This window comes from Amaranthus tricolor, chromosome 12, assembly GCF_026212465.1.
Source record: "Amaranthus tricolor cultivar Red isolate AtriRed21 chromosome 12, ASM2621246v1, whole genome shotgun sequence".
NCBI lineage: Eukaryota > Viridiplantae > Streptophyta > Magnoliopsida > Caryophyllales > Amaranthaceae > Amaranthus > Amaranthus tricolor.
The window spans coordinates 3,690,001-3,717,989 of NC_080058.1; the positions used below are offsets into that span (position 1 = coordinate 3,690,001).

Here is a 27,989-nt window from a genome sequence, read left to right on the forward strand (position 1 = left end):
ACGAATGAGATACAATCCAGCTAAATGCTTGATATGCTCAGTGGATTGTTGCTTTGCCTTTCTGTTTACATTAGCATGTGTGAGCTGCTTACGCTCGGCCTCATGTAGGTTGTTGTTGAGTTTTGTTCTTTTCCTACTTCCATACTTTGTCATAGACCTGTATATAGCTACCACCTTTATGATTCTTGATTGGCTTGCCAATCATCATTAATTCTCTTAAAATTTTATTTTTGCTGGATTCAAGATTGCCATTCCGGTAATTTGTCATTCATTGTCTTTTTTTTGATTGCAGCCTGTGAAAAGTCCTGTGACAATTTGTGGTGACATCCATGGGCAGTTTCATGATCTTGCAGAGCTTTTTCGTATTGGGGGGAAGGTATGTGTCCTGTTTTTGGTTCTTCATTTTGTGAATGCTGGCTTTTTGACTTTATAAAATATAATCTGTAGGTTGTAAATGCAAGTAAATATTCTGTGTTGTAGATTGTGGTGCTTATACATTAAAGAGTTGAGATGTTTTCTTAAGCACCATCATCTCCAACACTAGCTAACTTTTTTGAACATGAATTTGTTTGCATTTGCATACCAAATTCCTGTTTAGATCATCTTTGATTTGTAATGGAGTTCATTCTTGGTATGCAGTGAGATAAAAAGTGTTTTTGACCAATAGATTAATAGATTTTAGCTTCCCTTTAATATTGCGATATTGTGTGTGTATTCATATATCTATTGCATTATTGTATTTTAACTGATAGTTGTATGGTATTTGTTTTTTATTGTAGTGTCCAGATACAAATTACTTATTCATGGGTGATTATGTTGACAGAGGATATTATTCAGTGGAAACCGTAACGGTGAGTTTGTTTGTTGTCTTATTTGCATATATATATTTTTGAGGTAATAATTTAATAAGTTGATAAAGATCCAGGAAGTTGTTTTATTCTGTGAGATGAATAGGTTAGTGAAGTTGACATTTGGCAGATTTTTAGATGCCGGAAACGAAGATTTTTAAATGATCTTGTGTGATTGCATATTGTATTTTTTGATTGTAATTTTAAGGGTAGTTGTGACATGAGTTCTATTATAGCAATAGGTTGGATATGTTGTGTAATATTTTGCAAATAATTGAGATCCTTATGGTTCCTTAAAAGGTTTTATTGTGAATTCTGACCTTTCTTGAGAAGAGTGTAGATGTTGATTAGGAGTTTTAAAATACTTCATTTGTTACAAGGTCGAACTTACTTGCTTCGAGCCATCCCCATTGAGCTCATCTTGTTCAGCTTGTGACTTGTGAGTCAACTATCACATTTGCTCCTAATCCATACTTTGGGAGCTTTTTCTGATATCAATATTGAATGGAGGGTAGGGGGTTATGTGCTTGTGATAATGCTATATTGATTCTTTAATGCTAAAGTATAAAGCTTGGAGAGCCTGTCATTTTGTGTGGAAGTTTGGAGGTTGTTTGGGAACTAATGAATGTTTTGAAGGGGATTTGTAGGCTCCATTCGAGCAGAGTTGGGTGATTTATTTTTAAATTGCATTTTGGTTGATTGAAGATGACATGGTGTTGATTGATGACGGAGTGGTACTTTATGCCCTTGCTTAATTAATGGTAAAGTAGGTCTTAGCTGGCTTTTCTTAGAACGGCTAATTGTGATTTTGCAATATTTCCTCCACATCCTAAACACTTTACTCTCTGTATTATTTCAAATGCTTAATTTGTTTTTGTATTATAATTTCCTGTTAAATTTCATATAGAAATATGGCTATCAATAAACATTCCTATTATGAAAGTTGAAGGAATTAATCATTCAAAAAAATAATAGTTAGTGCAAGTATTATATTGATCAAACTAGTCAACGTTTAAGCATATTGCAAAATGCAAAATACTAGGCTATAGATACTGTTGTATGATAAAGGTTTTATATAGGCCTTGACAAATGCAATACCATTCATGAATGGTGTTTTGGAACGATCAAAACCACATTTTTGCACTATGTGGGTAAGTAAATATTGCTCAAACTAACAATAATTAATTAATTTTTTTATCACACATCACTTTAATTGCTTATGCTTTCTATTTATTACGTAATAAGTACATTAGGCATAAGTAAGAAAACGAGATACACTATGGAAAGTATAAGAGAAATTTTTTGGTAAATTGAGCATTGCAATGAGGTGACTTATGTCCTCCTAATATCCTTTCTAGGACCCCTTGGGAACATGGGGAAACTTTTAGAGAATTAGATTTCATTCGTGTTTGAGATAGATTGGCGGTCCCTTGTTCAAAGGTTTTTCGAGGGTAACATGAGGACCATAAGGCAAAATGAGAAAAGCTTGTGGGGTCAACTACTTACTATGTGCCCTACAAAACCATAGACAACTACATGAAGACAATAAATGATCTTGGTGAACCCTAAAGCACATCCCTAACTCATAAATACAGATTGCAAAACTCCGTTTACACAATGATAATTCCATCCACCTAATTATCACACGCCTTTAACCCTCATGAGGGAAGATTTTAGTAAAAGTTAAGTCGGTTCCTTAATATATGTGGGGGGCCACATAATGATTTTGGAGAATTCTAAAGCACTTCGTATATGCCTTTGAGGTAACCCGAAATTTTATATGGCTATGAGAAGGAAATTTAAGAAATCTCAATATCTTTAACTTAAAGAACCATAAAGGGTTATATAAAGGTTCAAAATTTTAAAACGGTGAATTAAGACATCGAGACTAATTAAATAAGATCTCACTTGACTATATTTTTTTTTATTTTATTAGTAACCATTTGAGGTTAAAATATGCTTGTAATTACTAGAATGAAAATGGTGCAACTAAAAAAAATACTTAGAAAGTATTTACCAAAACACACACACATATATATTTGAATTTCCAACCCCTTAAACGAAATCGAAATCGTGAAGGACGGGAGGAAATTCGGGTGTTACTATATATATATATATATATATATATATATATATATATATATATATATATTCTAACCTTTACAAATAGAAACCAATTATGTAATATCTTTACTATCATGTTTTTCCTTAATTCTTGTTGAGTCTCTATTACATTTTCGATGATAAATTTTTCACTCAAATTTCATTCGTAATTATGAATATTAATACGTAACTATGAAAATTGACACAATTTTAAATAAAAAAATCCAACTTATTGTAGGTGCTATTGATATTAAATTAATTAATGAGTAAAGTTTTATGTAAATTGACTTCTATTTTGTTCAAAAATTAACACTCTAAAATTAAATAGTCAAGTTTATTATTCATAAAAACTAATGAATAAGCTCGTCGGTATGAGTGACAAAATGAGGTGGGCCATGTAAGAGTAGGAGAGTTACTAGTAAGATTGCGAGCTGATAGATGGAAAATTTTAGTGGAAAATGGTGTAGCATTAAGAACAGGAGAAAGATGTTGCATTTTGGTAAACCGAGCATTATGTGTGCTCTGACCTCTCTTGGCTTCTATGTCCAGTTTGGATGTTTTACCCTGGTAATACCTGTGGAAATTGATTTTTTCTTGTTTTCGCCTTTATCAGCTCCTGGTTGCACTTAAAGTTCGCTATCCCCAAAGGATCACTATTCTTAGAGGGAATCACGAAAGTCGTCAGGTATAATTCTTAATCTGATGGAGTGATGAACTTTTGAAACATTTTGAATTTCAGATTCAAAGGCCCTCTTGCCTTGATCTTTACATTTTTTTATTAGTGTGATGATCTATTTGTTCTGGATTTTGTTTTCTTCTTGTGGCACAGATTACTCAAGTTTATGGGTTCTATGATGAGTGCTTACGGAAGTGAGTATCTATAACTCAAATTCTATCCAGTATGTATTCAGCTATGGCATCTGTTGTTGCATGAGAAACTCCATGCTTACAGTTAAATACTTCTAATTAGATAATTTCTTTATGTGAAGATGATAATATAACAGACCTATATAAAGGTATGTGTGTTAAAAGTGTCGAGGCTTATATATGCAGTTTGCTGATGAGAGTTGAATGTAGTTTCAGTACCCTGCATTTTGTCTATTCAACTTGAATGGCCTCTTGTGATTTGTTTTACTGTTGTATAAACTTGTCGTGTCTCTGAATGGCTTGTCACTATATACACAAGTAGCTTGAAACACATTTTGCATATATTGTTGGGTGTATCTTGATTATGTGTAGCCTTGTAACCAACCAAGTGGGTAATGGTTTTGAACTTGTGATGAAACGTCTACTTTGGTTTTTAGGTTGAGTCTTGTTGGCGTGTAGCCAAATTGGAACATGCACATGTGGAGAAGGAAATCCTTTTTTTAAGGGCCCTATTGTGGAGGGCGTTGCACCTGTGTGTGAAGGTGTAGAGGAAGGGGTTATGTTGGGTTTGGATAAATTTCCATATATTGCTACCACCTTTCACTTGCTAGAAAATCACTTGTGTTTATCCCTTGTTTACAGGTATGGAAATGCTAGTGTTTGGAAGACATTTACAGATTTATTTGATTATTTTCCACTGACTGCATTGGTGAGTACATTTGTTTCCTAAGTACTCAGTATGTTTTCCTAATGTATATATTGTAATCTCATTAGTCTTCACGCTCCCGTGTTTGACATATCTCTAAATGTCTTGCTCTCTAGTTTACTTTTTCTCTTGCATTTTAGGTTGAATCTGAAATATTTTGCCTTCATGGTGGACTTTCACCTTCCATTGAAACACTTGATAATATACGAAATTTTGACCGTGTGCAAGAAGTACCTCATGAGGGACCTATGTGTGATCTCTTGTGGTCTGACCCTGATGACCGTTGTGGTTGGGGTATATCACCCAGAGGAGCAGGATACACTTTTGGCCAAGTATTATCTCCTGTACTCTGCTCATTTCAATTTTTTTTATCTTACACATGTTTGATCTGCTCATCTTTGTGTTCTTGCACCACTTTTCTCTCCAGGACATATCTGACCAATTTAACCATACCAATAGCCTAAAATTGATTGCCAGAGCTCATCAACTGGTGATGGAGGGATTCAACTGGGCTCATGTGAGTGGAGTTATTTTCAGTTTGAGTTTTGTACGTTACACTATTTCTTTCCATGCGAGTTATTTAACTGATACATGGATTGCTATGACCATTCTTCAGGACCAAAAAGTGGTAACAATCTTTAGTGCTCCTAATTACTGTTATCGTTGTGGAAATATGGCATCCATCCTCGAGGTAGATGATTGCAAAGGTCACACATTTATTCAGGTACGCAATGCCTTGAGACGTGGATTCCGATTTGGGAATGCAATTACAATATAAAAAATTAGCTTGAAATACATCAAGACTATCATGTTAAATTTTGGTTATCAAATTTGTATAGTAGATTGTAAGTTATTACAATGAATGAATGCAGTTCGAGCCGGCTCCAAGAAGAGGAGAGCCCGACGTCACCCGGAGGACACCCGATTATTTCCTGTGATTTCAAGTTGTCAATGACAGATGGTTTCTGGTGGTGGGAAAGCCTCTTACCTGATCTCCTATGTTATTGAGCATGTATATCACAGATGAAGGGTGGTTATGCTCCTGTATTGATATTGATTACCATCACATTATACAGCAGAAATTCGTCTTTTGACTCAGATGCTTCTTCATTATGGTAAATCTCACTAATGAAGAAGCTTTGGAGCTTGTACGAGGATATGTACCGATTCTCAGCAAAACTTTGTGGTATCTTTAACGCCATTTTTTTGTTGCTCTCTCTGTCCTTTCGTCTTTTTTATTTTTTCAAAATTTGTCTGCTAATTTTTTGTTCATTCAATGTAGAAGAATTGTACTCTTTGGTGGGCGGGGGTTATGTAGAGAGACAAAATAGTTAATGTTGGTATTCCAATGGGTGCTTTATATAATTATTTTCCCTCTATATTCTTAAGTATACTTGTATTTTAGTGGCTACCTTTTTTTCATCTATTCTCTTATAGGGCTTTGGATGTTTATCTCAATGTATCCTCATTTTGATTTCGTTTTCATTTGGTGATCTTGAATCCGTTCTTTAAGTTAAATCCCTTGAACTAAGTTTAATTTTTGCCTTCTTGTGAATAAGTGGTCATGTCATTGGGAGAGAGGGAGCAAATACTATCATGCATAACTCATAAGTCAATATGAGAATCATGGTCATCATCAACCTAATAGTTCGCTCGAAAATAGAGTCTAGGGGAGTAAAGGTGGCGGACAATTCATATCCGTATTCTTTTCTTACTCGGAAAGAGGGTTTCGTTGAGGGAAAAGCGGCGGATAATTCATACTCGTACTCCCTTCGCTCCTTCCAAAAGAGGAATAAAAGAATGTAGTTAATAAGAGAATCAACTATGAAAATCTAAAAGTAACAACTATGAAAATCTAAAAGTAATCACTATTTGATTGGAATTAACTCATTCATGTCAATAAGTGAATTAATTACCAAGGGTGCGAACAAATTTTCCTTATAAAAGTTGACATGAAATTCTTCGTAGTAAATTAAATGAGTAGTCACTCTATATCATGTGTTTTGCAAAACTACAAAAATTTTCAATTCTTTTGTTTGATTTTAGGTAAAATAAAATAAAATATTTAAAATATGTACATGAGATTGAAAAGATAAATAATTCAATTAATATAAATTAAAGAGAAAATAAAAATTAACTTTTTATTTTGGGATCGTCTCTTTAAAAAGTATCTGAAATCCAAAACAGTAGGTACATAGGAGTATATGATTACTCGAAATTCACCAACCATTGGAAAATGGACGATTTTCGAATTATTGAGTTTTACACATTAAAATAGGATATAAAATTGAGTAATAAGTGGCAAGTGCACATGGTGCATATTTTCCCTGTTTTTATTGTTCGAAAATGTGTGGTTTGGCAATTGACAATAAATATAAGCACTATTTAACATTGAAATTACAATATTGCGCAATACTCAATTGGTTGACTTATTTTGTCTTTATAAACTTTAAACATGATTTTATAATTTCTACGTCAATAATCATTTTGCTCAATTTTTTTATTCTAATTTCAGATAAAAATGTCGCAAAATAAATAAAATAGAATAAAAATTTAATTTTTTTCTAGACACCAACCCATAGCTTTAGCATAAGCTAGAGGTAGTGTTACAAGTTTCTCAACGTCTCCGACTCTTGCTCGCTTTGTCAAGTTGTCGTAATTGTTTTCTTCTATTTTGTCTAAGATCTTCTTGTACAACATCAATGATGCCCACACCTAGTTTATTCAAATTCAACAACTTAGAACATTTTATTATAATTTTTAGTCATATATAAAATTTTAAATTAGCTGCTATATTTATTGATAGTTTAATTTTTAAGTGTCACAAAAGAATTTTAGACGAAAAAGCGAATGTGTGAGTAGAATTAGATAATTTGTTAAACTGTTTTGGCAACTAATTTGAAACAAAGGGAATATATGTAGTTATAGAAGTATTATGTTACATACCGGCCACCTGCTAGCAGGGTTTAATTGAGAAGTAATATGCTCCCCTTGAACATAATAAGATCTTGCTCTTTCTACCTGCATTTTTGTGAATTCACACCATTTTTCACTTACATTCCTTGAGAATATGTCTTCATTTGTTAATCCAAATTCTGTGAGTTCGTCTTGAGGTAGATAAACTCTTCCCCTTGAAGCACTGTGAAAGAGAAATACTCGTATATGAACATCAGAACATCAAGGGCAAAGCAAAAACATACAATAATTCAATATTTTATTGAATTCTTTACAATAATTTCAACTTTTGATTAAATATGAATAATCTAATTATATAGGAGTGCATAACCTCTTACCCATATAAGTCGTTTTTGTATGAAAACAATAAAAGTACAAAGTTAATTATAAAAAACATTGAAAAATTAAAAAATTAAAAAGAAATCAAGTAATTTTATTTTTATAATTTAATATTTTCAATTTTTATTTTATTTTTCCTTTTTTTGTTGCAATATCCGGTAAAAATAAGTTACCATGTTAAGCAAAATGTTCTTGGTAATAACCTTAAAATTGGAATATTATTATTGAAGAAAAATAAGTAAAAAATTGAATTATTTTAGGTAATTTTTTTAAAATTTTAAACCCCACTTATTTTACATCTTTTTTTTTTGTTTTTTTTTTTGTTTGTTTGTAATTTTAGGGCCTAAATTTAAATAACCAAACTAAAGCAAAATTAATGTGAGAACTTTTTATTTAATGGGTTGTAAGCGCGGTCAAATGCCTTACAGTTGCCCAAACCCACCCTCTAAATATAATTACTGTCGAGAAATCAACTCATCAGCTTAAGCCGATGGTTAAGGCCCAAAATATGTTATATACTCTAATAATTACAAAGCTTAAAAACTTACTCTTCTGCTACATCTCTAAGGATGTTTGTGAGCTGATTAGCAACTCCTAAGGAAAATGCAGCTTGATATATGGTTTGAGCAGAAGATGGATCAGTATCAAGGGAGATTCCAAATATAGGAACTGCCATTAAGCAACCTGTTACTGCTACATAATAGCAGTATAATTCAAGCTCTTGATAAGTTTCATACTGAGTTTTTGATGTGTCTATTCTCATCCCTTTCATCACATCTTTGAAAGGCTAAATCAATAAGAAAATAAAAATTATGATTGATTTGCCGTACAATGAACAATGGAGAATGAATAACAAATAAAGGGCAATGCCATAACATGTTATAAACCTCAATGTTAAGGGAAAATCTTTGGACCGTGTCGGCCAAGGCTATGTCTGCGATGTCATGTGGACGTCCACTAAAAATATCGTCAAGCCTCTCTTCCCATTGGTCCAACATAGCTGAGCTTTCGATATTTGCGCTTGCGCCATCGACTAGCTCGTCTGTTAGTTGTCCCCAAGCTACATGGGCGGGCGGAGAAAAAAATAAACAATAATTTGTAAGACTGTTTTTTTAAGACTGTTTTTTTAATGCAAAAGATATGAACTGGTATAATAATCTAATGTACGACCCTTTATGTTACATCATAACATATTTTAAGGCTTCAACCATCAATTTTAAGCTTTTAGTTGAGTTAATTTCTTAATATGGTATTAGAGCCAACATGACAAAGAAGTTACAACTTCAAATCTCACCCACCAGTCACCCTTTTGAGAGGCATGTTAGAGTATAACATATAAGACATCAACCCATCAAGCTTTTAGTTGAATTGTTACCTTGTTTAAGCAAAAAAATAGTGTAAATTAAGGAGAAGAACAAACCATAAACAGCCCAAACTGCTTTCTTTCTTTGTTCAGGCAATAACAAACTTCCTACACCCACCATTTTCCGATTAGACTAATTCAAAAACAAATAAGACATGAATCAAACACCTAAGAATTAATTAGATGAGTACCTAAATAATACGTTGTAGACCGCTCTGCACATATTTGTCGACACGTTTCATACGCCTTTTTAAGAATAAAAGGATCAAATTGGGTATTTTCTTTGGGAATCATACCCTTAGACTGTTTCTCAATTACTTGTTGAATATGTAATTCTGCATAATTTCCAACACCTTTTTTGGATAAAACTTGGTAGCTTTTTGGGTTGTTTATGAATAATTCAGCTTTATTATTTGTAACCTGTAATTTTTTCAAATGAGACGACGTCGTTCTTGTTCCTACACAATTTATGTGAAGAATCTGCATTTCTACTGGATTTTTCTTTTTATTTTTCTGGTTTCTCTGCTCTGTTCCTACATAGTTTGAGTATGAAACTAGAGTTGTGTGATATTTGCTTGCTTTATAATGTTGGATTTTTTTAGATTACCGGATAGGCTGAGGGAACGGAAGAATTCGAGATTCGATCCGAATACCTTGGTGTATATCAGTTCGTTATGTATGAGATCGTTTTACCATGAGACAGATTCATATAATTAGTTTATTTTTCTAATTAATCACTTTAATATTGTAAATGATCACTTTAACACATTAAATATGCACAAATTTCTTTAAGAATTTAAGAATTTGTAGTTTAGAAAAGGCGGCAGTTGCTTGATTTTCTTTTATGTTGGATTTCTTTTTTATGTTCTCATTTTAAATTGTTAATTTTTTTTGTGGATATAATGAAAGGTCAATATTGGACTTGTTGGACCTACAATTAAGGCCAATTTAGACGTACTCTAAGGCGCGCTAACAAATACTCTCATTGTTCACTAATGTTCTTTCCATTTGAAATATTCCATCTTAAGGAGAAATAAATTTAATTAATGTTTTTGACACATATTTAGAAGATAAAATATATCTAAGTGAAATCTCGTTAGATTTGTCTTAATTTATACTTTTTTATTATGTATTTTTAATATTTTTTTGTTATGTGTTTTTAGAGATATTGGGGTTTTAAATTTACTTTGAAAACTATGCAAAAAGTAAACGAGAAGAACTAAAAGAAACGGAGAAAGTATTATAATTTTTGAATGCATTTTATGAAAAATCTTTACACATGAGTAATTTATACGATTATTTTTTTTTCTAGGTCCGTCTAGAATTTAAAAACTGAGTTGTTTTAACAATTTTTTAAAAAAATTACACAAGAAATTACTTTAAAATCTAGATCTAACTAGAGATTTTTTCGAGATATCCTTTTCAAGTTTCAACAACTATGGCAAAATTTAATTACGTCTTTAATTACTTGTTTTATACGTAAGTAGTATAAAAAAGAGTTACAATTAGTTGCCTTTATTCAAATAATTGTGGTTGTGGGTGAATGTGCAACGATGAAGACATGAATGACATGGAGAAACTACTCCTACGTTTATGTCTTAGTTTTCATTGTTTGTAATTATTGTAATTATTATAAATTTTTTAGATATATGAATAAAAGAGAAAATAATGGTATGGTAAATGTCAAAAAGGATTTTAAGTTTGATAATGAGTGGAATAACTTAAAATAGAAAATGAGAAAAATTGCAAACAGCGGACAATGTATTTCTCTGTCCTATGAAATTAACTTGATTTTTCTTTTTAGTATGTCCGGTTAAATTTCCGTGATTTCTATTATTTGTTATGACCAAGGCTAAAATGGCGATTCATAGAATTGTACGATTTTACGATCCAAATACACTGTAGCAGGTGCGGCACTCTCTTTACATAATTAACATTAATAATTATACTTAAGATAAATAATGCGGAAGTGTAAAACGCCGAACTGCTAAAAACCATTTGAAATAAAAAAATGTTCAAAACATAAGTAAAATATATCTTACAACTGAGAAAATATAAAATAAGGTTTACTTAAATACGATAAAAAAAAAACATAAGTACAATATAGTCATCAAGTAAAATCATTGAAGCTAAGTCCTCGATAGAATAATTAAAGTTGCGGCCTGGATCGAAACCTGAGCTAATTTTTCCTGCAAAATACTGTCATCCATAATACGGATGACAGCCGATTAAATCGGTCAGCGATAAAGCCGAGTAAAATTTTCTCAACAAGCTTATGATGCGATAGTTAAATCATGCTTACAAAATAATCATCAAGCACAATATAGAAGGTTATTACTCATTATTGACCTTTACTAAGCCATTAAGTTACATTCTTAATACTTGCAGAAGTTCATTACTGCTACTAAATACTTGGTAACCTTAATGCTTATTTAATCAAGTTCAATTAAGCCTCATAGCTTTACCATCATAGCACATCACAAGATCACAACAATAATGACAACTGATATATGTAAGGGTCTGGTTAGGTGAGGACCATAGTCCTAAACCCTAACTGTAGTGGGAGTCGTCACTCCTCTCAATACTGTTATGCTCGAGACTTCACAGGATGAGTTTTTCTCGGACCCCCTGTCTGACACCGCATTTTACGTGCCGGCTAACACGGACGCCGGGATTTTACATGCCGGTCCATGGTTCGACGTTACCTTACTATCAGAGTCATACAATCAATATCATGCAATATCAAACAAGACTCTAAACCGAAATAGTTTACATTCTTATAAGTCAAACTTCCACTAGTCAAATTTTTGACAATTCTACCCTTTTAGTAGAAACAAATTACTAGTATCTAATAAATTAATATTTAATTAAATAACAAATTTTCGTAGCTATACTAAGATTCCTGAGGCTAAACTAAGTCATTATTGTGTCATAAATAATCATAACAGTCAAGGGTAATATTTCTAAGTACTTAATAACATATTTTATCAAATAACCAGTAAAATAGTAAAACGGATCTATCATCACTATAAAAATAACATAATCCGACAAATTATTAAGGGTCCAAAATCTATATGAAATGAGTTTTCAAGAAAAACAATGCTAAGCATTTTAACAAATTTGTTTGACTATTTTACCGATAAACCGATTAATAATTCTTTATAATTACTTGAGTCCAACAAAAAAAAAATCAAAACACCAAGATGATATGAAATCATTTTAAACACATAAGTTTATTTAACTAGTAAAATTCATATATATCTATATTATCATATTAATCAAAAAATTTCCATATATATGACTTTTTTTTTGAGTGTGCCAAAAGTATTATTGTTTTGACGAAATATCACTAAACTGGATATAACTTTAATATTACCATGTAAAGTTTAAATGACTAAAATAAAATCATATTGATCATGCTTTTATATTATCGAGTAACCATAAATAAATATCACATAACGAGAGAGTTAAGAAAATGTGTACCATTTTCCTCCGAAGGTGGTGCTAAACCAAGTAAGAGAATAATAATAGGATAATAAGAACTTAAGGAAATAAGCTCCAAAAGAGAAAGTCTTCAAGGTTCCAAGCTTCAAAGAAGTAGATCTTCAATTACCCAAAAGAAAATGATATCCAAGCTCCAAAAGATAATACTTGACTTTTCAAAAGTTGATGATTATTGGCTTAAGAAGTGATAAGATCAAGCTCCATCTTCATTTGATTCTTCAACAAATAAAAAGGGTATAAAGTTAGTAAGATGTTAATGAAGTGAAGATATAAGAAAGAATGGTAGAAAGATTTGATGATGGGGGTGCAAGTGATCTCATGGCTAAGGAGGGGTATTTATAATGGGTTTTGGGCAACTTTTTAGTTCATAAGATTGTATGAAAAAGAAGGTTAACTTGTGTAAGTGATTTAAAGTGTGTAAGTGAATGTGTAAGAGTTGGAGTGTGTAAGTGGATGTGTAAGAATTTGGAGTGTAGAAGAAGGATAACTTGTGTAAGGAAATGGTGATAGCTTGTGTAAGTGATGAACATTATGGATTGATGTAGAAAGGATTTTGATTCATCAAATTTTGGTTCTAGTTTATGCTAGTGAAATGTTTTAGATTAATGGGAAAGTATGATTAAGGTTTGATTATGAAAATATGATAATTTACTTAGAAAATTTTAGTTAAAACTATACTTAAAGTTAATAAGAAAAATATAGTTAATTTTTAGGTATAAAATAATTAAATCAAAGTTGTAAAGTTAAAATGATAAGTAGTAAAGTTAGTTTAAGAAAACGAAATTTAAACGTAACGTTTTAATAAAACCGTAAATATAATATTAAAATTTTACTTTTCGTAGTATAAAATAATAAAATAATATTTTAGTGCTTATAAAGAAATTTAAGAATATATATATATTTTTAAGTTTAATATTTGGAAGAAATTACAAAAATCGGAATAAGGTTTAGGAATTAAAGGTGATTTGAATTAGATAACCAAAGGATTAGGAATTCGAAAAGAAATTTCGGAATAATTAATCGGAAGATTAAGATTAAGAAATTTGAGCCTGTTACAACTCTTTCCCCCTTTAGATAGTTTCGTCCCGAAACTAGGACTTACCAAAAAGGTTAGGATAACGCTCTCTCATGTCGATCTCTTTTTCCCAAGTCGCCTCTTCAACCCCGTGGTTTGACCACAAAACCTTGACCAATGGAATCCTCGAATTTCTCAACTCTTTTACTCGGGTATCTAAGATCCTGATTGGTTGTTCCTCATACACCAAAGACTCCTCAATCAAAAGTGGCTCGTGAGCTAGAACATGAGACGGATCGTGAACATACTTCCTCAACTGTGAAACATGGAACACATTATGAACTTTTGCTAAACTTGGAGGTAAAGCCAACTCATAAGAAACTTCCCCGACTCTCCTTAGGATCTCAAAAGGTCCAATAAATTTTGGACTCAACTTTCCTCGAACTCCAAAACGCTGGACACCCCTTGTAGGTGAAACCTTTAGGAAAACCTTGTCGCCAACCTCAAATTGCAACATCTTTCGACGATTATCAGCATAACTCTTTTGTCGGCTCTGTGCTGCTCTCATGTTCTGTTGAACAATCTTCAGAGCATCAATGGATTCCTGAATCACATCTGGACCTTCGGGAATGGTCCTATCCATCAAATCCCAACACAAAGGTACTCGACACTTCCTTCCATAAAGAGCTTCATACGGTGCCATCCTAATACTAGATTGGAAACTGTTGTTGTAGGCGAACTCCACCATCGGCAATTTATCTTCCCAAGAACCCTTAAAGTCCAACACACAACATCTCAAAAGATCCTCTAAAGTCTGAATAGTTCTCTCAGTCTGACCATCAGTCGCAGGATGAAAAGCAGTACTCAAGCACAACTTACTCCCAAAAGCTTCCTGCAACTTTTCCCAAAACCTCGATAAAAACTTCGGATCCCTATCCGAAACAATAGTCCTCGGAACACCATGAAGTCTGACAATCTCTCGGACATAGGTATCTGCTAATTGCTTGGCCCCCCAAGTATTCTTCATTGGCACAAATCTAGCGACCTTGGTCAATCTATCAACAATGACCCAAATAACATCATTCCCTCGTTGGGTCCTTGGCAGCCCTACCACAAAGTCCATAGAAATCGAGTCCCACTTCCAATCTGGGACAGGCAACGGTTGAAGCAACCCTGAACTCTTTTGTCTCTCGAACTTTACCCTCTGGCAGACTAGGCACTTAGACACAAAATTAGAGACATCTTTCCTTAGACCTTTCCACCAAAATATCTCTCTTATCTCCTCAATCATCTTATCTCGACCTGGATGCAAATGAAATAAACTTTGATGACCTTCCTTCAGAATCTCATTCTTCAATTCAAATTGATTTGGAACACACAATCTACCGTTCATCCTCAACTCTCCTCTTTCTCCTAACTCAAAAGCATCAGTCTCATTTTTCTCAACTCTATGGATCAACTCAACAATCTCTGGATCCTCAAGTTGTGCCTCAATTATACGATCAAACAAAGTGGGTTGTATAGTCATTGCTCCCAAATACTGACCAACCTCGTGTCGACTACAAATCTCTAATCTCAAACTCTGCATCTCACGATACAACTCCCATGGTACAGACATAATGGCATTCACAGACACTCTCGGTCTCCTACTTAAGGCATCAGCTACCTTATTCGCTTTTCCAGGGTGGTACACAATTTCAAGATCATAATCCTTAATAACCTCAAGCCACCGCCTTTGGCGCATGTTCAATTCTTTTTGGTTGAAGACATACCTCAAATTTTGATGATCAGTGTAGATCTTACACGGTAACCCATACAAATAATGTCTCCACAACTTCAAAGCAAAGATCACTGCAGCAAGTTCAATGTCATGCACGGGGTAATTCACCTCATGTGGCCTTAACTGCCTCGATGCATAAGCTATGACCTTTCCTTCTTGCATAAGTACACAACCTAAACCTTCGAATGAAGCATCACAATAGACCTCGAATGGCTTGCTACAATCAGGCATTGCTAAAACAGGGGCGGTAGTAAGTCTTTTCTTTAATTCCTCGAAAGCAATTGTGTGCCTCTCATTCCACTGAAATCGTATCCCTTTCTTCAACAGCTTAAACATGGGACGAGCAACCTTAGAAAAGTTTTCAACATATTTCCTATAGTACCCAGCTAATCCTAAAAAGCTCCGAACTTCAGTCACATTTCTAGGAATCGGCCAGTCCGTTATTGCTTTAATCTTCTCAGGATCTACAGAAATTCCACCCTTAGACACCATATGACCTAGAAAAGAAATTTCCTCAAGCCAAAACTCACACTTACTAAACTTCCCATACAATTTCTCTTTTCTCAAAAGCTCTAGAATCATTCTCAAGTGTTTTTCATGTTCTTCCCTACTCCTTGAATATACCAAAATATCATCGATAAAAACAACCACAAATTTATCCAAATAAGGACGAAGATACCTCTGCATCAAATCCATAAATGCTGCAGGTGCATTTGTTAACCCAAATGGCATCACCAAAAACTCATAATGTCCATATCGGGTCCGAAATGCTGTTTTAGAAACATCCTCCTTCGCTATCCTCAATTGATGATATCCAGACCTTAAATCAATCTTCGAGAACACCTGAGCGCCTCTTAGCTGATCAAACAAATCATCTATCCTGGGCAAAGGGTAACGGTTCTTAATGGTGATCTTATTAATCTCCCTATAATCAATACACAATCTCATCGTTCCATCCTTCTTCTTCACAAACAGAACAGGGGCTCCCCAGGGTGACACACTAGGTCGGATAAAACCTTTCTCCAATAGCTCATCTAATTGCTTTTTCAATTCGGCTAACTCAGCTGGAGCAAAACGGTACGGAGTCCTAGAGATAGGGGTAGCATCAGGAATTAGATCTATATGAAAGTCAACCTCTCTCCTTGGAGGTAAACCAGGTAGATCCTCAGGGAAAACATCAGGGTAATCACAAACAATTGGGGTTTCCTCAAGACTTAACTTGATTTTCTCCTCACTACTAGTAATAAAACACAAATATCCCTTATCTCTATGTTTAATCATCTCAATGGCTTGAACTGCAGAAATGGTCTGAATGGGAAACACAAAATTCTTCCTAATCAAACATTCTCCACCTGGAGCCTTAACCCGAACGATCTTCTCTTTACACAAAATCTCCGCATGATGACGTCCCAACCAGTCCATCCCCAAAATAATATCATATGTACCCAACTCAAACACTATTAAATCGGCAGGTAGATGGTTGTCCGAAATCTTAAGAGGGAAATTAGGAAAGATACGGTCACATAGGAATGGTGAACCGTCAGGTAATAGAATTTGGAGATTAAATTTTTGAGGTTCAAGAGAGATAGAGGATTTATGAAGGAAAGAAGAAGAGATAAAAGATCGGTCAGCTCCTGAATCAAAAAGAATATGAGCCAAAGAGTCTCCTACGACAAAGTGACCAGAAATGACCTTACCCTCAAACGCCTGATGAAGATTGTCTACATGGTTGCTAATAGCGTGCAAACCGGCAGTCCTCCTAGCTGCAATACTCTGAATATTTCCTGAAGAACTAGGAGCTCCATAATTACCAGTACTACTAGCTCCCAACTGGATCCCTTCTCGGCAGTTAGTGGAAACATGACCCTCCTTTTTGCATTTGAAGCAGATGATCTTCCCAGTGCATGAACGACCTCGGTGATCCTTACCACATAAGCGACACTTCCAAACTGTGACTCTTGTTGAAGTTGTTGGTTGGAACGGCTTGCGATCCCAATTGGTTAGCCTCTTATTCCTGTTGTTGTTGCCTCCACCAAATTTTCTTTTGTTGGTGTTGTCCTCCTTGTCAAGGATCCTCTCATACTCAAGCGCTCGATCGTAGAGATCTCGGAAGTCAGAATACTTCCCAATCCCCTTTTGGATCTTAAGATTAAGACCCTCGAAGAAGCGGGATGCACGAACACTTTCTTTGCTTACAATGTCAGAAGCAAATCGAGACAGCTCATTGAACTTACAACTGTACTCAATCACGGTCATAAGACCCTGACGAAGATGTAAGAACTCATTCTCCTTTTTCCGTTGGAGTGATGGCGGATAGAATTGTTGACGAAGAGTCATAAGAAAGTCATCCCAAAAGGTATCAGTCATAGTGGCCTTGACAGAACGCCACCATAACTCTGCTGGACCAGATAGGTAGAAGGAAGCCAGCTTTACTTTTAGGTGTGCTGGACAATTAATGACCTCTAAAAGTTTCTCCATCTCTGCGAGCCAATTCTCGAAGCGAACCGGATCAGCTTCTCCGTCGTATTGCGGCGGGCGATGATATGCCATATTCTTAAAGTATTTCCCGTCGTCATTGGCCTCTTTAGCCTGATTCTCCATGAGGGTGATCAGTCGCTCATTTGTCCTTTCCATCCGAGCTAGTTGTGCTTCTAGCTCTCGAACTCTAGCTTCGTGATCAGATGAAGTTACGCCATTTCTTACCTAAAAAAAATTTTTAAACATGTGATTGACTTTCACATTAACTTAATTAATCTGGCACGTAATTTTACACATAGTCACATAAGCACATAGAAAACAAATAGAATTTTTAGGAAGACTTGTTTTGAAAATAATTTGAAATTCTTTTCTTTTTTTTCTTCTTCTTTTTTTTTTTAATTTATATATATATATATATATATATATATATATATATATATATATATATATATATATATATATATATATTTAGTCAGCTATCGAGCATTTCACATGGAACTAAAATTCCAAGATTCGAGTAACCTGGCTCTGATACCACGTGTAGCAGGTGCGGCACTCTCTTTACATAATTAACATTAATAATTATACTTAAGATAAATAATGCGGAAGTGTAAAACGCCGAACTGCTAAAAACCATTTGAAATAAAAAAATGTTCAAAACATAAGTAAAATATATCTTACAACTGAGAAAATATAAAATAAGGTTTACTTAAATACGATAAAAAAAAAACATAAGTACAATATAGTCATCAAGTAAAATCATTGAAGCTAAGTCCTCGATAGAATAATTAAAGTTGCGGCCTGGATCGAAACCTGAGCTAATTTTTCCTGCAAAATACTGTCATCCATAATACGGATGACAGCCGATTAAATCGGTCAGCGATAAAGCCGAGTAAAATTTTCTCAACAAGCTTATGATGCGATAGTTAAATCATGCTTACAAAATAATCATCAAGCACAATATAGAAGGTTATTACTCATTATTGACCTTTACTAAGCCATTAAGTTACATTCTTAATACTTGCAGAAGTTCATTACTGCTACTAAATACTTGGTAACCTTAATGCTTATTTAATCAAGTTCAATTAAGCCTCATAGCTTTACCATCATAGCACATCACAAGATCACAACAATAATGACAACTGATATATGTAAGGGTCTGGTTAGGTGAGGACCATAGTCCTAAACCCTAACTGTAGTGGGAGTCGTCACTCCTCTCAATACTGTTATGCTCGAGACTTCACAGGATGAGTTTTTCTCGGACCCCCTGTCTGACACCGCATTTTACGTGCCGGCTAACACGGACGCCGGGATTTTACATGCCGGTCCATGGTTCGACGTTACCTTACTATCAGAGTCATACAATCAATATCATGCAATATCAAACAAGACTCTAAACCGAAATAGTTTACATTCTTATAAGTCAAACTTCCACTAGTCAAATTTTTGACAATTCTACCCTTTTAGTAGAAACAAATTACTAGTATCTAATAAATTAATATTTAATTAAATAACAAATTTTCGTAGCTATACTAAGATTCCTGAGGCTAAACTAAGTCATTATTGTGTCATAAATAATCATAACAGTCAAGGGTAATATTTCTAAGTACTTAATAACATATTTTATCAAATAACCAGTAAAATAGTAAAACGGATCTATCATCACTATAAAAATAACATAATCCGACAAATTATTAAGGGTCCAAAATCTATATGAAATGAGTTTTCAAGAAAAACAATGCTAAGCATTTTAACAAATTTGTTTGACTATTTTACCGATAAACCGATTAATAATTCTTTATAATTACTTGAGTCCAACAAAAAAAAAATCAAAACACCAAGATGATATGAAATCATTTTAAACACATAAGTTTATTTAACTAGTAAAATTCATATATATCTATATTATCATATTAATCAAAAAATTTCCATATATATGACTTTTTTTTTGAGTGTGCCAAAAGTATTATTGTTTTGACGAAATATCACTAAACTGGATATAACTTTAATATTACCATGTAAAGTTTAAATGACTAAAATAAAATCATATTGATCATGCTTTTATATTATCGAGTAACCATAAATAAATATCACATAACGAGAGAGTTAAGAAAATGTGTACCATTTTCCTCCGAAGGTGGTGCTAAACCAAGTAAGAGAATAATAATAGGATAATAAGAACTTAAGGAAATAAGCTCCAAAAGAGAAAGTCTTCAAGGTTCCAAGCTTCAAAGAAGTAGATCTTCAATTACCCAAAAGAAAATGATATCCAAGCTCCAAAAGATAATACTTGACTTTTCAAAAGTTGATGATTATTGGCTTAAGAAGTGATAAGATCAAGCTCCATCTTCATTTGATTCTTCAACAAATAAAAAGGGTATAAAGTTAGTAAGATGTTAATGAAGTGAAGATATAAGAAAGAATGGTAGAAAGATTTGATGATGGGGGTGCAAGTGATCTCATGGCTAAGGAGGGGTATTTATAATGGGTTTTGGGCAACTTTTTAGTTCATAAGATTGTATGAAAAAGAAGGTTAACTTGTGTAAGTGATTTAAAGTGTGTAAGTGAATGTGTAAGAGTTGGAGTGTGTAAGTGGATGTGTAAGAATTTGGAGTGTAGAAGAAGGATAACTTGTGTAAGGAAATGGTGATAGCTTGTGTAAGTGATGAACATTATGGATTGATGTAGAAAGGATTTTGATTCATCAAATTTTGGTTCTAGTTTATGCTAGTGAAATGTTTTAGATTAATGGGAAAGTATGATTAAGGTTTGATTATGAAAATATGATAATTTACTTAGAAAATTTTAGTTAAAACTATACTTAAAGTTAATAAGAAAAATATAGTTAATTTTTAGGTATAAAATAATTAAATCAAAGTTGTAAAGTTAAAATGATAAGTAGTAAAGTTAGTTTAAGAAAACGAAATTTAAACGTAACGTTTTAATAAAACCGTAAATATAATATTAAAATTTTACTTTTCGTAGTATAAAATAATAAAATAATATTTTAGTGCTTATAAAGAAATTTAAGAATATATATATATTTTTAAGTTTAATATTTGGAAGAAATTACAAAAATCGGAATAAGGTTTAGGAATTAAAGGTGATTTGAATTAGATAACCAAAGGATTAGGAATTCGAAAAGAAATTTCGGAATAATTAATCGGAAGATTAAGATTAAGAAATTTGAGCCTGTTACATACACACTAAGATTTAAATCGTTACTAGATACAAAATCATTTAAAATAAAATATAATCGTAGAATTGCAATTAGAATCATACAATTCTACTGATTCTACATAATTTTAAAATACTCTACAAATATGTTAGTTTTTTTGGTTTTTAATGATTAAATTTATACTCTTAATCATAATATAATTGTTTTATGAACAACATACGTGAGAGTTGGGACTCTTAGCATTTTAACGATAATTCTTACCTTAGAGCTATTTTTTAAATCTGGATTAGTAGTTGACGCCTGGTTTCATATGGTGTTAATTAATTACTTATTAATTATTGAATTGGTGTTAATTACTTATAATTGATACTTCTCGTCTACACATTTAACTTATCTTTTTATCTTTTTATCCACACATTTTTCATAAAATAACAATTTATTTTTAAAATATTCCAAGCAATTCCATTGGGGTAAAATAGTGGGATCGGACACACGAGTATTTGACAATGAATGGTACAACGAGGTAGACAATCACACATGAATGACATGGAAGTTGGTTGGACAGTGTACCTGCTTTCAGATTTGAACAATAATACTCTATTTTTTCAATCCTCAATTAAAACGTGCTATGTCTTCATAATTTTACTGATTAATCATTACTTTCTCTGTTTTTTTAAATTTGCTTTATTTAATTAAAAAAACTCTTATATAAAATAAATTAAAGGCAAAAGTTAAAAGGTTGAAGCAATATTTTTTACACTTATTTGATTGTCGCTGATGTACGGACTCACCTTTCTCTTTGCGAAGCCAATCATTTTTTAGGAATTATTTGACTGTACGTATTTTTCTTTGCCCTCTGTTTAGAAAGTACAGTATAATTTGTCTGCTACCTTTCCTCTCTCGAGCACATTTTTCTTTCTCCTAACCCTAGCAAAAAGATATTGGAGAAGCTGTGTCTAGAGAACGAAATGGCCCAGACGAAGAGAAGCATGGGGTAGGTGAGCTAGCAGGCCCGCGTAACGGCCTGATGGGGGAGGACCTGGGCCGTGATTAGGATAGGAGGGTGGGCCTGAGTGTTTTTATTAGGCATGATCTGATCTTTCAAGTTTGGAAGCAGCCCAATGGGCTCATAATCACGAGATTTGGCAAAAATTTGAAAACAATAAGACAAAAAAATCAAAAAAAAATCCAATTTTTAAACTTATTCCAAAAGTAAGCGTGAAAATCTCAAACCTGAGGTTTGGGGCTGTACAATTCAAAAAAGATAAAAATAGTTGTTCCCACTTAGTAACTGGGAACAACTTTGACTTTTTTTTGACCTGTTCGCAGTTAGTAATTGCGAACAGCCCCAAACCTCAGGTTTTGGATTTTCACGTTTACTTTTGAAATTTGTTTGAAAGTTGGATTATTTAGTTCATTTTTTTGATTTTTTGTTTTATTGTTTTCAAATTTTCAGATATGGCTATGTCAATTGAGAAAAATGGGAATTTTGTTTCATCATATTGAACATGTCGTGATATAAAAGACACGATTGGTCGAAAGTTCGAAACATTTACACAAATTCGTGTGTGAGAGTAGAGCTGTTCAAAACAAACCCGACCCGAAAATCCGATCCAGAATCGAAAATTATCCGACCCGAAAAATGTAAGTTTTTTTAGGTTTACCGAACCACAATTACCCGAACCGATACTTCACTCGAACCGTTTGATAACCGAAAAGGGCAAAATCGAACTCGAACTGCAACCAAATTTTATAACCGACATATAAACCTTAACCGATGTTACCCGAACTGAACAGTGATCGACGCGAGTCAAATCCGACCCGAATTATGCACGTAACCGAATGTAACCTGACTAAAACCAATTAAGATCGAACTGTTTTTAACCCGAACTGATACAAACCCGATCGATTATTAATCGAACTGTTTTTAACCCGAACTGATACAAACCCGAACCGATTGTAAATCGAACTGTTATAAATCCGAATCAAATTTTCACCTAATTTTAGCAAATTAAGTCCAATTTCAGTTTTCTAATAATACGGAAAAAGGAAGAACACAAGTTATATACAGAAGAGATTGCATACAGAATATATATATATATATATATATATATATATATATATATATATATATATATATATATATATATATATATATATATATATATATATATATATATATGTGTGTGTGTATATATATATATAGACTTCTTATTTTGAGATTATCACACCGAGAGATGGTCTCATACAAAAGTAGCTCAAATGTTTATACCTGGTGATTACAAGGATATGCCAAGAAAACATGCATGAGTATGACCATGTAAACATACTTGTAAGGGGTATACAACAGTAGTTGTTTCCACAAAGAGGATTCTATCCACACAAATATCGATCCTAAGATACATAGGAATCAAGAGAAGGTTCTTTTTATGAAATTTTGACTATGATTTCAAAATAGGGCATGTTCTTACTAGAGCATGTTGTGATTAACACAAATATTAAAGGATAGTTTAGTAGTTTATAGAAAATAAATGATAATAATTTGCATAAAAGTAAACAGTATAACGAATCGAAATTATAATTAATGTAAAGTTGATGGTTAAAAAATAAAATATTCTTATATAGACTAGATCCAAACTATCTTAGTATGCAACAATCTAATAATAACAAATGTTTTCCAATGATTATAACTAATTGTAATATTTGTTAATTAGTTCCTCCATTTTAAAATCCATGTTACATTATGGTTATTAACACTATTTTTTGTTTTAGTTTATTTTATATATTGCGGCTAATATGTAAGGACAAAATATAGTCAAGTAAAATCTTGTTTGAATCGTCTAATCGCATATTTTTAATATTTTAACTATTTATAATTTTTAAATGTGTATATATAAAATCAAAATAAAAGGAAGTCTTATATGAGACTGTCTCACCGGGAAACGAACCCATACAAGCAACCCTTACAAGATAACTATCGTCATTTTAAGAGAAAAAAATAATAAAAACTAATTTTTTATTTAAAAAAAAATAAAATTAGGCTAGCCCTTAATAATTCATCTCCCGATGAGAAGGTATTAATAAAGAATTTGTCTCAAAATAATACATTAAATTGCGTAAAAAATTAAATACAAATATAATGGAGTAGAACGGAAGAAGTAACTTTTAAAATTTGTCAACACTAAAATAATATGGACCAACATAGAATATTTATCATACCCAAGCGCTTGTGCCTCAATGGATAAAGCATTTGCACGTTGAGTAAAAGGTTTGGAGTTCAACTCCTAATGAGTGTAGGTATTTGCTAGGAGGTTTCTTAAGTGGCGCACATCCTCTTTACTTTCCTCCCTGAGAAGAACATATATGGTTTTGGGTCTTCCACGTGATAACAAAAATTTTTTAAAAATCCACGCGGTAATCCTGAGGTTTATCAAATTGTTTCACCATGAGCTTTTTGCACATAAAAACGTTAGCAAACGTTAATTTTGAAGTTTTACGACTGTTGTACACATATTTATGCAACTCACCATTTCAAATGTTATCAATTTCAACCTTTTCTCCCAAAATATAAACCCTAATTCAACCAACTTTGAATTTGGGGGAAGAAAATATAATTTGGATGAAAGATGATAGAGTTAGGGTTTACTGTAACAACCTGACTTACCGTTGACCGAGTAAATAGGGTCATCACTGGGTTCGTTTCCCAAGAAACTGAAATCACACTTTCAAAACTTGAGCAAAGGGAACACCAGCTTTTCAACGTAACTAACTCAGCTAATTCTCAAACCAAACATCTAACTAAAACACAAGTAATCATACAATTCACTTCGATTCCAATATAACCAACACAACCAAGACTAATATACATTTATCCAAAAACCTAATACAAAACTATAAATTCCCACGTGTTTAGCTCAATATACATCCTTGGAACGCTATTCAACATCGTTAACCCATCGTTCCCGACCGGTTCCGATCTGTAATCAAACTAAAAGATGGAAACAACAGAGGGTCAGATTAAACTGAATGAGAAGTAACAATCCAAAACAACAAACACAATAGTTTCAAAATAAGGGTTTAAAAGCAACATCAGTTTCCTAGATCTATGTGCGCACAGGGAGTCTAGTTGAGAGGAACATCCATAGCTCTACGGCTATGTCACTCTCGGGTGAAGCTAGTCAATATCTGAATGAGAATTCGCCTAAAAAACAGGGAGTAGGGCTCAACTCCGTCAATGACCAGCTCGCAAGCCCGATCCATTGACATGTCAAAATATCAGCATAAGCATTCACAACAATATTTGTCTCAACAATTTCTGTAACACCCCAGAATTTCCGACCCCTTAACGAAACCAAAACCGTAAAGGACGGGAGGAAATTCGGGTGTTACGTAAAAGAAAAAGGAAGAGAATTTAGATAAACGTTAAATATTAACTTTAAAAAGGTGAGTGAAAATTTCGGCAGCATCTGCCTTAAAACTGTGCACCTTTGTAGAAAAACAAAAGTTATTTAGAAGCTAATAAAGTAAAGGCACCAACGGCCTATCAAAACTATGTCACGGGGGAATGATTCGTCGCCGGCTTCTCAAATCAGCATGCCAAACATGGATCGTGGTTCCAGTGTCGACGTTTGCGTTTTAAAAAGACTTAACTCCTTAAAATAATACAGAGTTATAAACTACCCAACGGAAATACAAATATACAAGGGAGGACACAGGGCCTCATAACAAAACATATAGAACCAAAGTTTACAAAAGATAACAAGAGCTACAGAATCGAAAGATAGCGGTATGACACAGGTTATGCTTCGCCCTCATCACTCTCCCCAAATGGAATGCAATGCAAAAGAAGCTCCAGTACCTGCTACGCCTGTCTATGATCCTCATGCTGCTCAACATTAGACCAAAGGCCAATGTGTCATAGCAGGACAATCATAGAAAGTCATCAACAATCAAACATAAACACAAACACGTACGCGTCAGTAACTAGCATCAAATATAATAAGACCAACTACTAGATAACATTATATCATAAAACAACATAAGATGATTTCATAAAATGCAAGCACAGATGGTAACCGTTTATCGGCCACTTATACTTCTTAATTTCATTACGTGCTTTCCAACCCGAACCATGTGTTCTTGGGTAGAATGCAGGTTTTCACGCTCCTCTTTTCAAACAGAAACTCTTGCAAAACACGTGTAGTATCAACTCGACCAAGGCATTAACAGAATATTTAACACATGACCTTATAGAGCTTGTCTTTCTTAAGGTAAGTGTGATCATAGTCTGTAATACCCTTGAGGTAACTTAACTTAGACATACTTCTCACTAGCATAAACTATTCTATCAATAAGTAGATGTTCTATTAATGAGTAAACGTTCTATCAAAAAGTAAACTATCTATCAATGTGTAAGCTTTCTATCAAGGAATGAACCTTCTATCATTAAATAACTTTCAATTAATGAATAAATTTTCTATCACTGAATAACTTTCTATTAGTGGATCTTTCTCTACTTCCTGGCATAGTAACACGGCCAAGGGCGTTATCGGCCATTCGACGCCCATGGCAAAGTACGAGCTCATGCCCCCTCCAACTCACCCTCTCGGGTCCTACCTTCGGGAAAAACTAACACACAGGGGTTCTAAACCAGTGAAGAGGCCACCATATTGGGGTTTGCAAGGCCCGCATGGTAACACCTCGGTCAAGGGGCGGTATCGGCCATCCGGAGCCCAGTGACCCAAGCATGCTCATACCTCCCTTACGGTGGTCCCATTGAACCTCACCTAAGGGACTACTAAATCAACCGGACATAATCCAGTTGAGTCACGCCAGCTAATTATAATCTAATACTCTATCAGATGGGAATGACTTCCACTTTCGACTAATAATGAGCGCCCTGGGATAGCAGCACGCCAAAACCCACCAAGCCACTCATCAAAATATGAAATTCACCTCTAAAGGAGTCATTCTAACTCCAAGTAAGGCATAATTCATTTCTTAAATAGATAAGGGGGTAGTTCTCGCCTTCTATTAATACTCTCATTCTCTAAACTATTCTAAGCGCAAGGATTTCATAGTCGATAGTTCTTCATATAAAGTGTACTCACTAGTACCTCATAGTTTCGATACAATGCATACGATCACAATAAACAATGATGTCTTAAAGCAAATTGCATATAAGGGTTGGTTACTGCGTGTACGTACCTGTAAGCGTCGCTGCACGATCAAAAGTCACAAAATCACCCGATTAAGGCTCTACTTTCCTCTTACAAAATGGGCACCTATATAAGTTATGAGTAGAACTAATAAGTTCCCTTAACTACTTTGCCATACCAAACTAAATACCAAAGTAACCGCTGTCACCCATTCAACATGAGTTTCCGATAACTCTAGCACGCACACAACTCATTCAATACAAGTCAAAATCATTAACTCAACACAACATAAATCTTTCCCTCAATTTAAAGTAGAAGTATGTGTGAATCCTTTCTTTACATTAACTAATTTTGAGCATATCGGCTCGCGTTACCCAAAAAGAACTAATCACAACTAAATCTTACAATTTTAATATAACATTAATATACGATAAGGCAAATCTTAGAGTTATCGTATCGCGATATCATTTGTTACATTCTCCAAAGCTATTAAGAACTATAGCCAAAACAACATGACAATTAACTTTAGCAACCATCGACGATAAGTTGACATTATGCTCTTGGCTTACTAATATCATGTATCTATAACTTCAATAACAACCTAATAAGGGTATTTGTAATTCACAACAATCAAACCACAACAATTAGTAGCTATTATTCTCAATTTAATCAATCAAAATCACTTTCATAGTCAA

General features: G+C 33.5%; 2 protein-coding genes across 3 annotated transcripts in view; one reads left to right on the plus strand and one right to left on the minus strand.

Annotated features, from left to right (window-relative positions):
• The window catches only part of LOC130828876 (serine/threonine-protein phosphatase PP2A catalytic subunit-like), a 7,282-nt gene extending 1,273 nt beyond the window's left edge, over positions 1–6,009 (plus strand). Inside the window, exons 3-11 of the mRNA XM_057694904.1 lie at positions 293–376; positions 780–851; positions 3,565–3,636; positions 3,781–3,821; positions 4,461–4,527; positions 4,665–4,856; positions 4,952–5,041; positions 5,141–5,248; positions 5,397–6,009. Of these exons, the coding sequence (XP_057550887.1) occupies positions 293–376; positions 780–851; positions 3,565–3,636; positions 3,781–3,821; positions 4,461–4,527; positions 4,665–4,856; positions 4,952–5,041; positions 5,141–5,248; positions 5,397–5,462 (792 nt within the window). The 3' untranslated portion in view covers positions 5,463–6,009. The remainder of the gene's footprint in view (positions 1–292; positions 377–779; positions 852–3,564; positions 3,637–3,780; positions 3,822–4,460; positions 4,528–4,664; positions 4,857–4,951; positions 5,042–5,140; positions 5,249–5,396) is intronic.
• Positions 6,010–6,929: 920 nt separating this feature from the next.
• LOC130828875 (phytoene synthase 2, chloroplastic-like) lies at positions 6,930–9,894 on the minus strand. 2 transcript variants are annotated; one of them, XM_057694902.1, is made up of 6 exons: positions 9,373–9,877; positions 9,239–9,289; positions 8,706–8,878; positions 8,367–8,605; positions 7,471–7,663; positions 6,930–7,239 (listed from the first exon to the last, which is right to left on the minus strand). In XM_057694902.1, exons 1-6 carry the CDS (start codon positions 9,665–9,667, stop codon positions 7,078–7,080), a joined length of 1,113 nt encoding a protein of 370 aa, XP_057550885.1. In that variant the 5' UTR covers positions 9,668–9,877; the 3' UTR covers positions 6,930–7,077. The 2 variants fall into 2 exon arrangements, with proteins under 2 accessions (XP_057550885.1, XP_057550886.1); XM_057694903.1 differs by lacking the exon at positions 9,239–9,289 and having other exon boundaries at positions 9,373–9,894.
• Between the last annotated feature and the right edge of the window lie 18,095 nt (positions 9,895–27,989).

Coding starts and splice junctions, on each gene's coding strand:
- LOC130828875 (XM_057694902.1), bottom strand. CDS start 9,667: ATGCAGATTCTTCACATAAATTGTGTAGGAACAAGAACGACGTCGTCT. Junction 9,290..9,372: donor GTCTACAACGTATTATTTAG/GTACTCATCTAA, acceptor TGGTGGGTGTAG/GAAGTTTGTTATTGCCTGAA. Junction 8,606..8,705: donor GATTTTCCCTTAACATTGAG/GTTTATAACATG, acceptor TTATTGATTTAG/CCTTTCAAAGATGTGATGAA.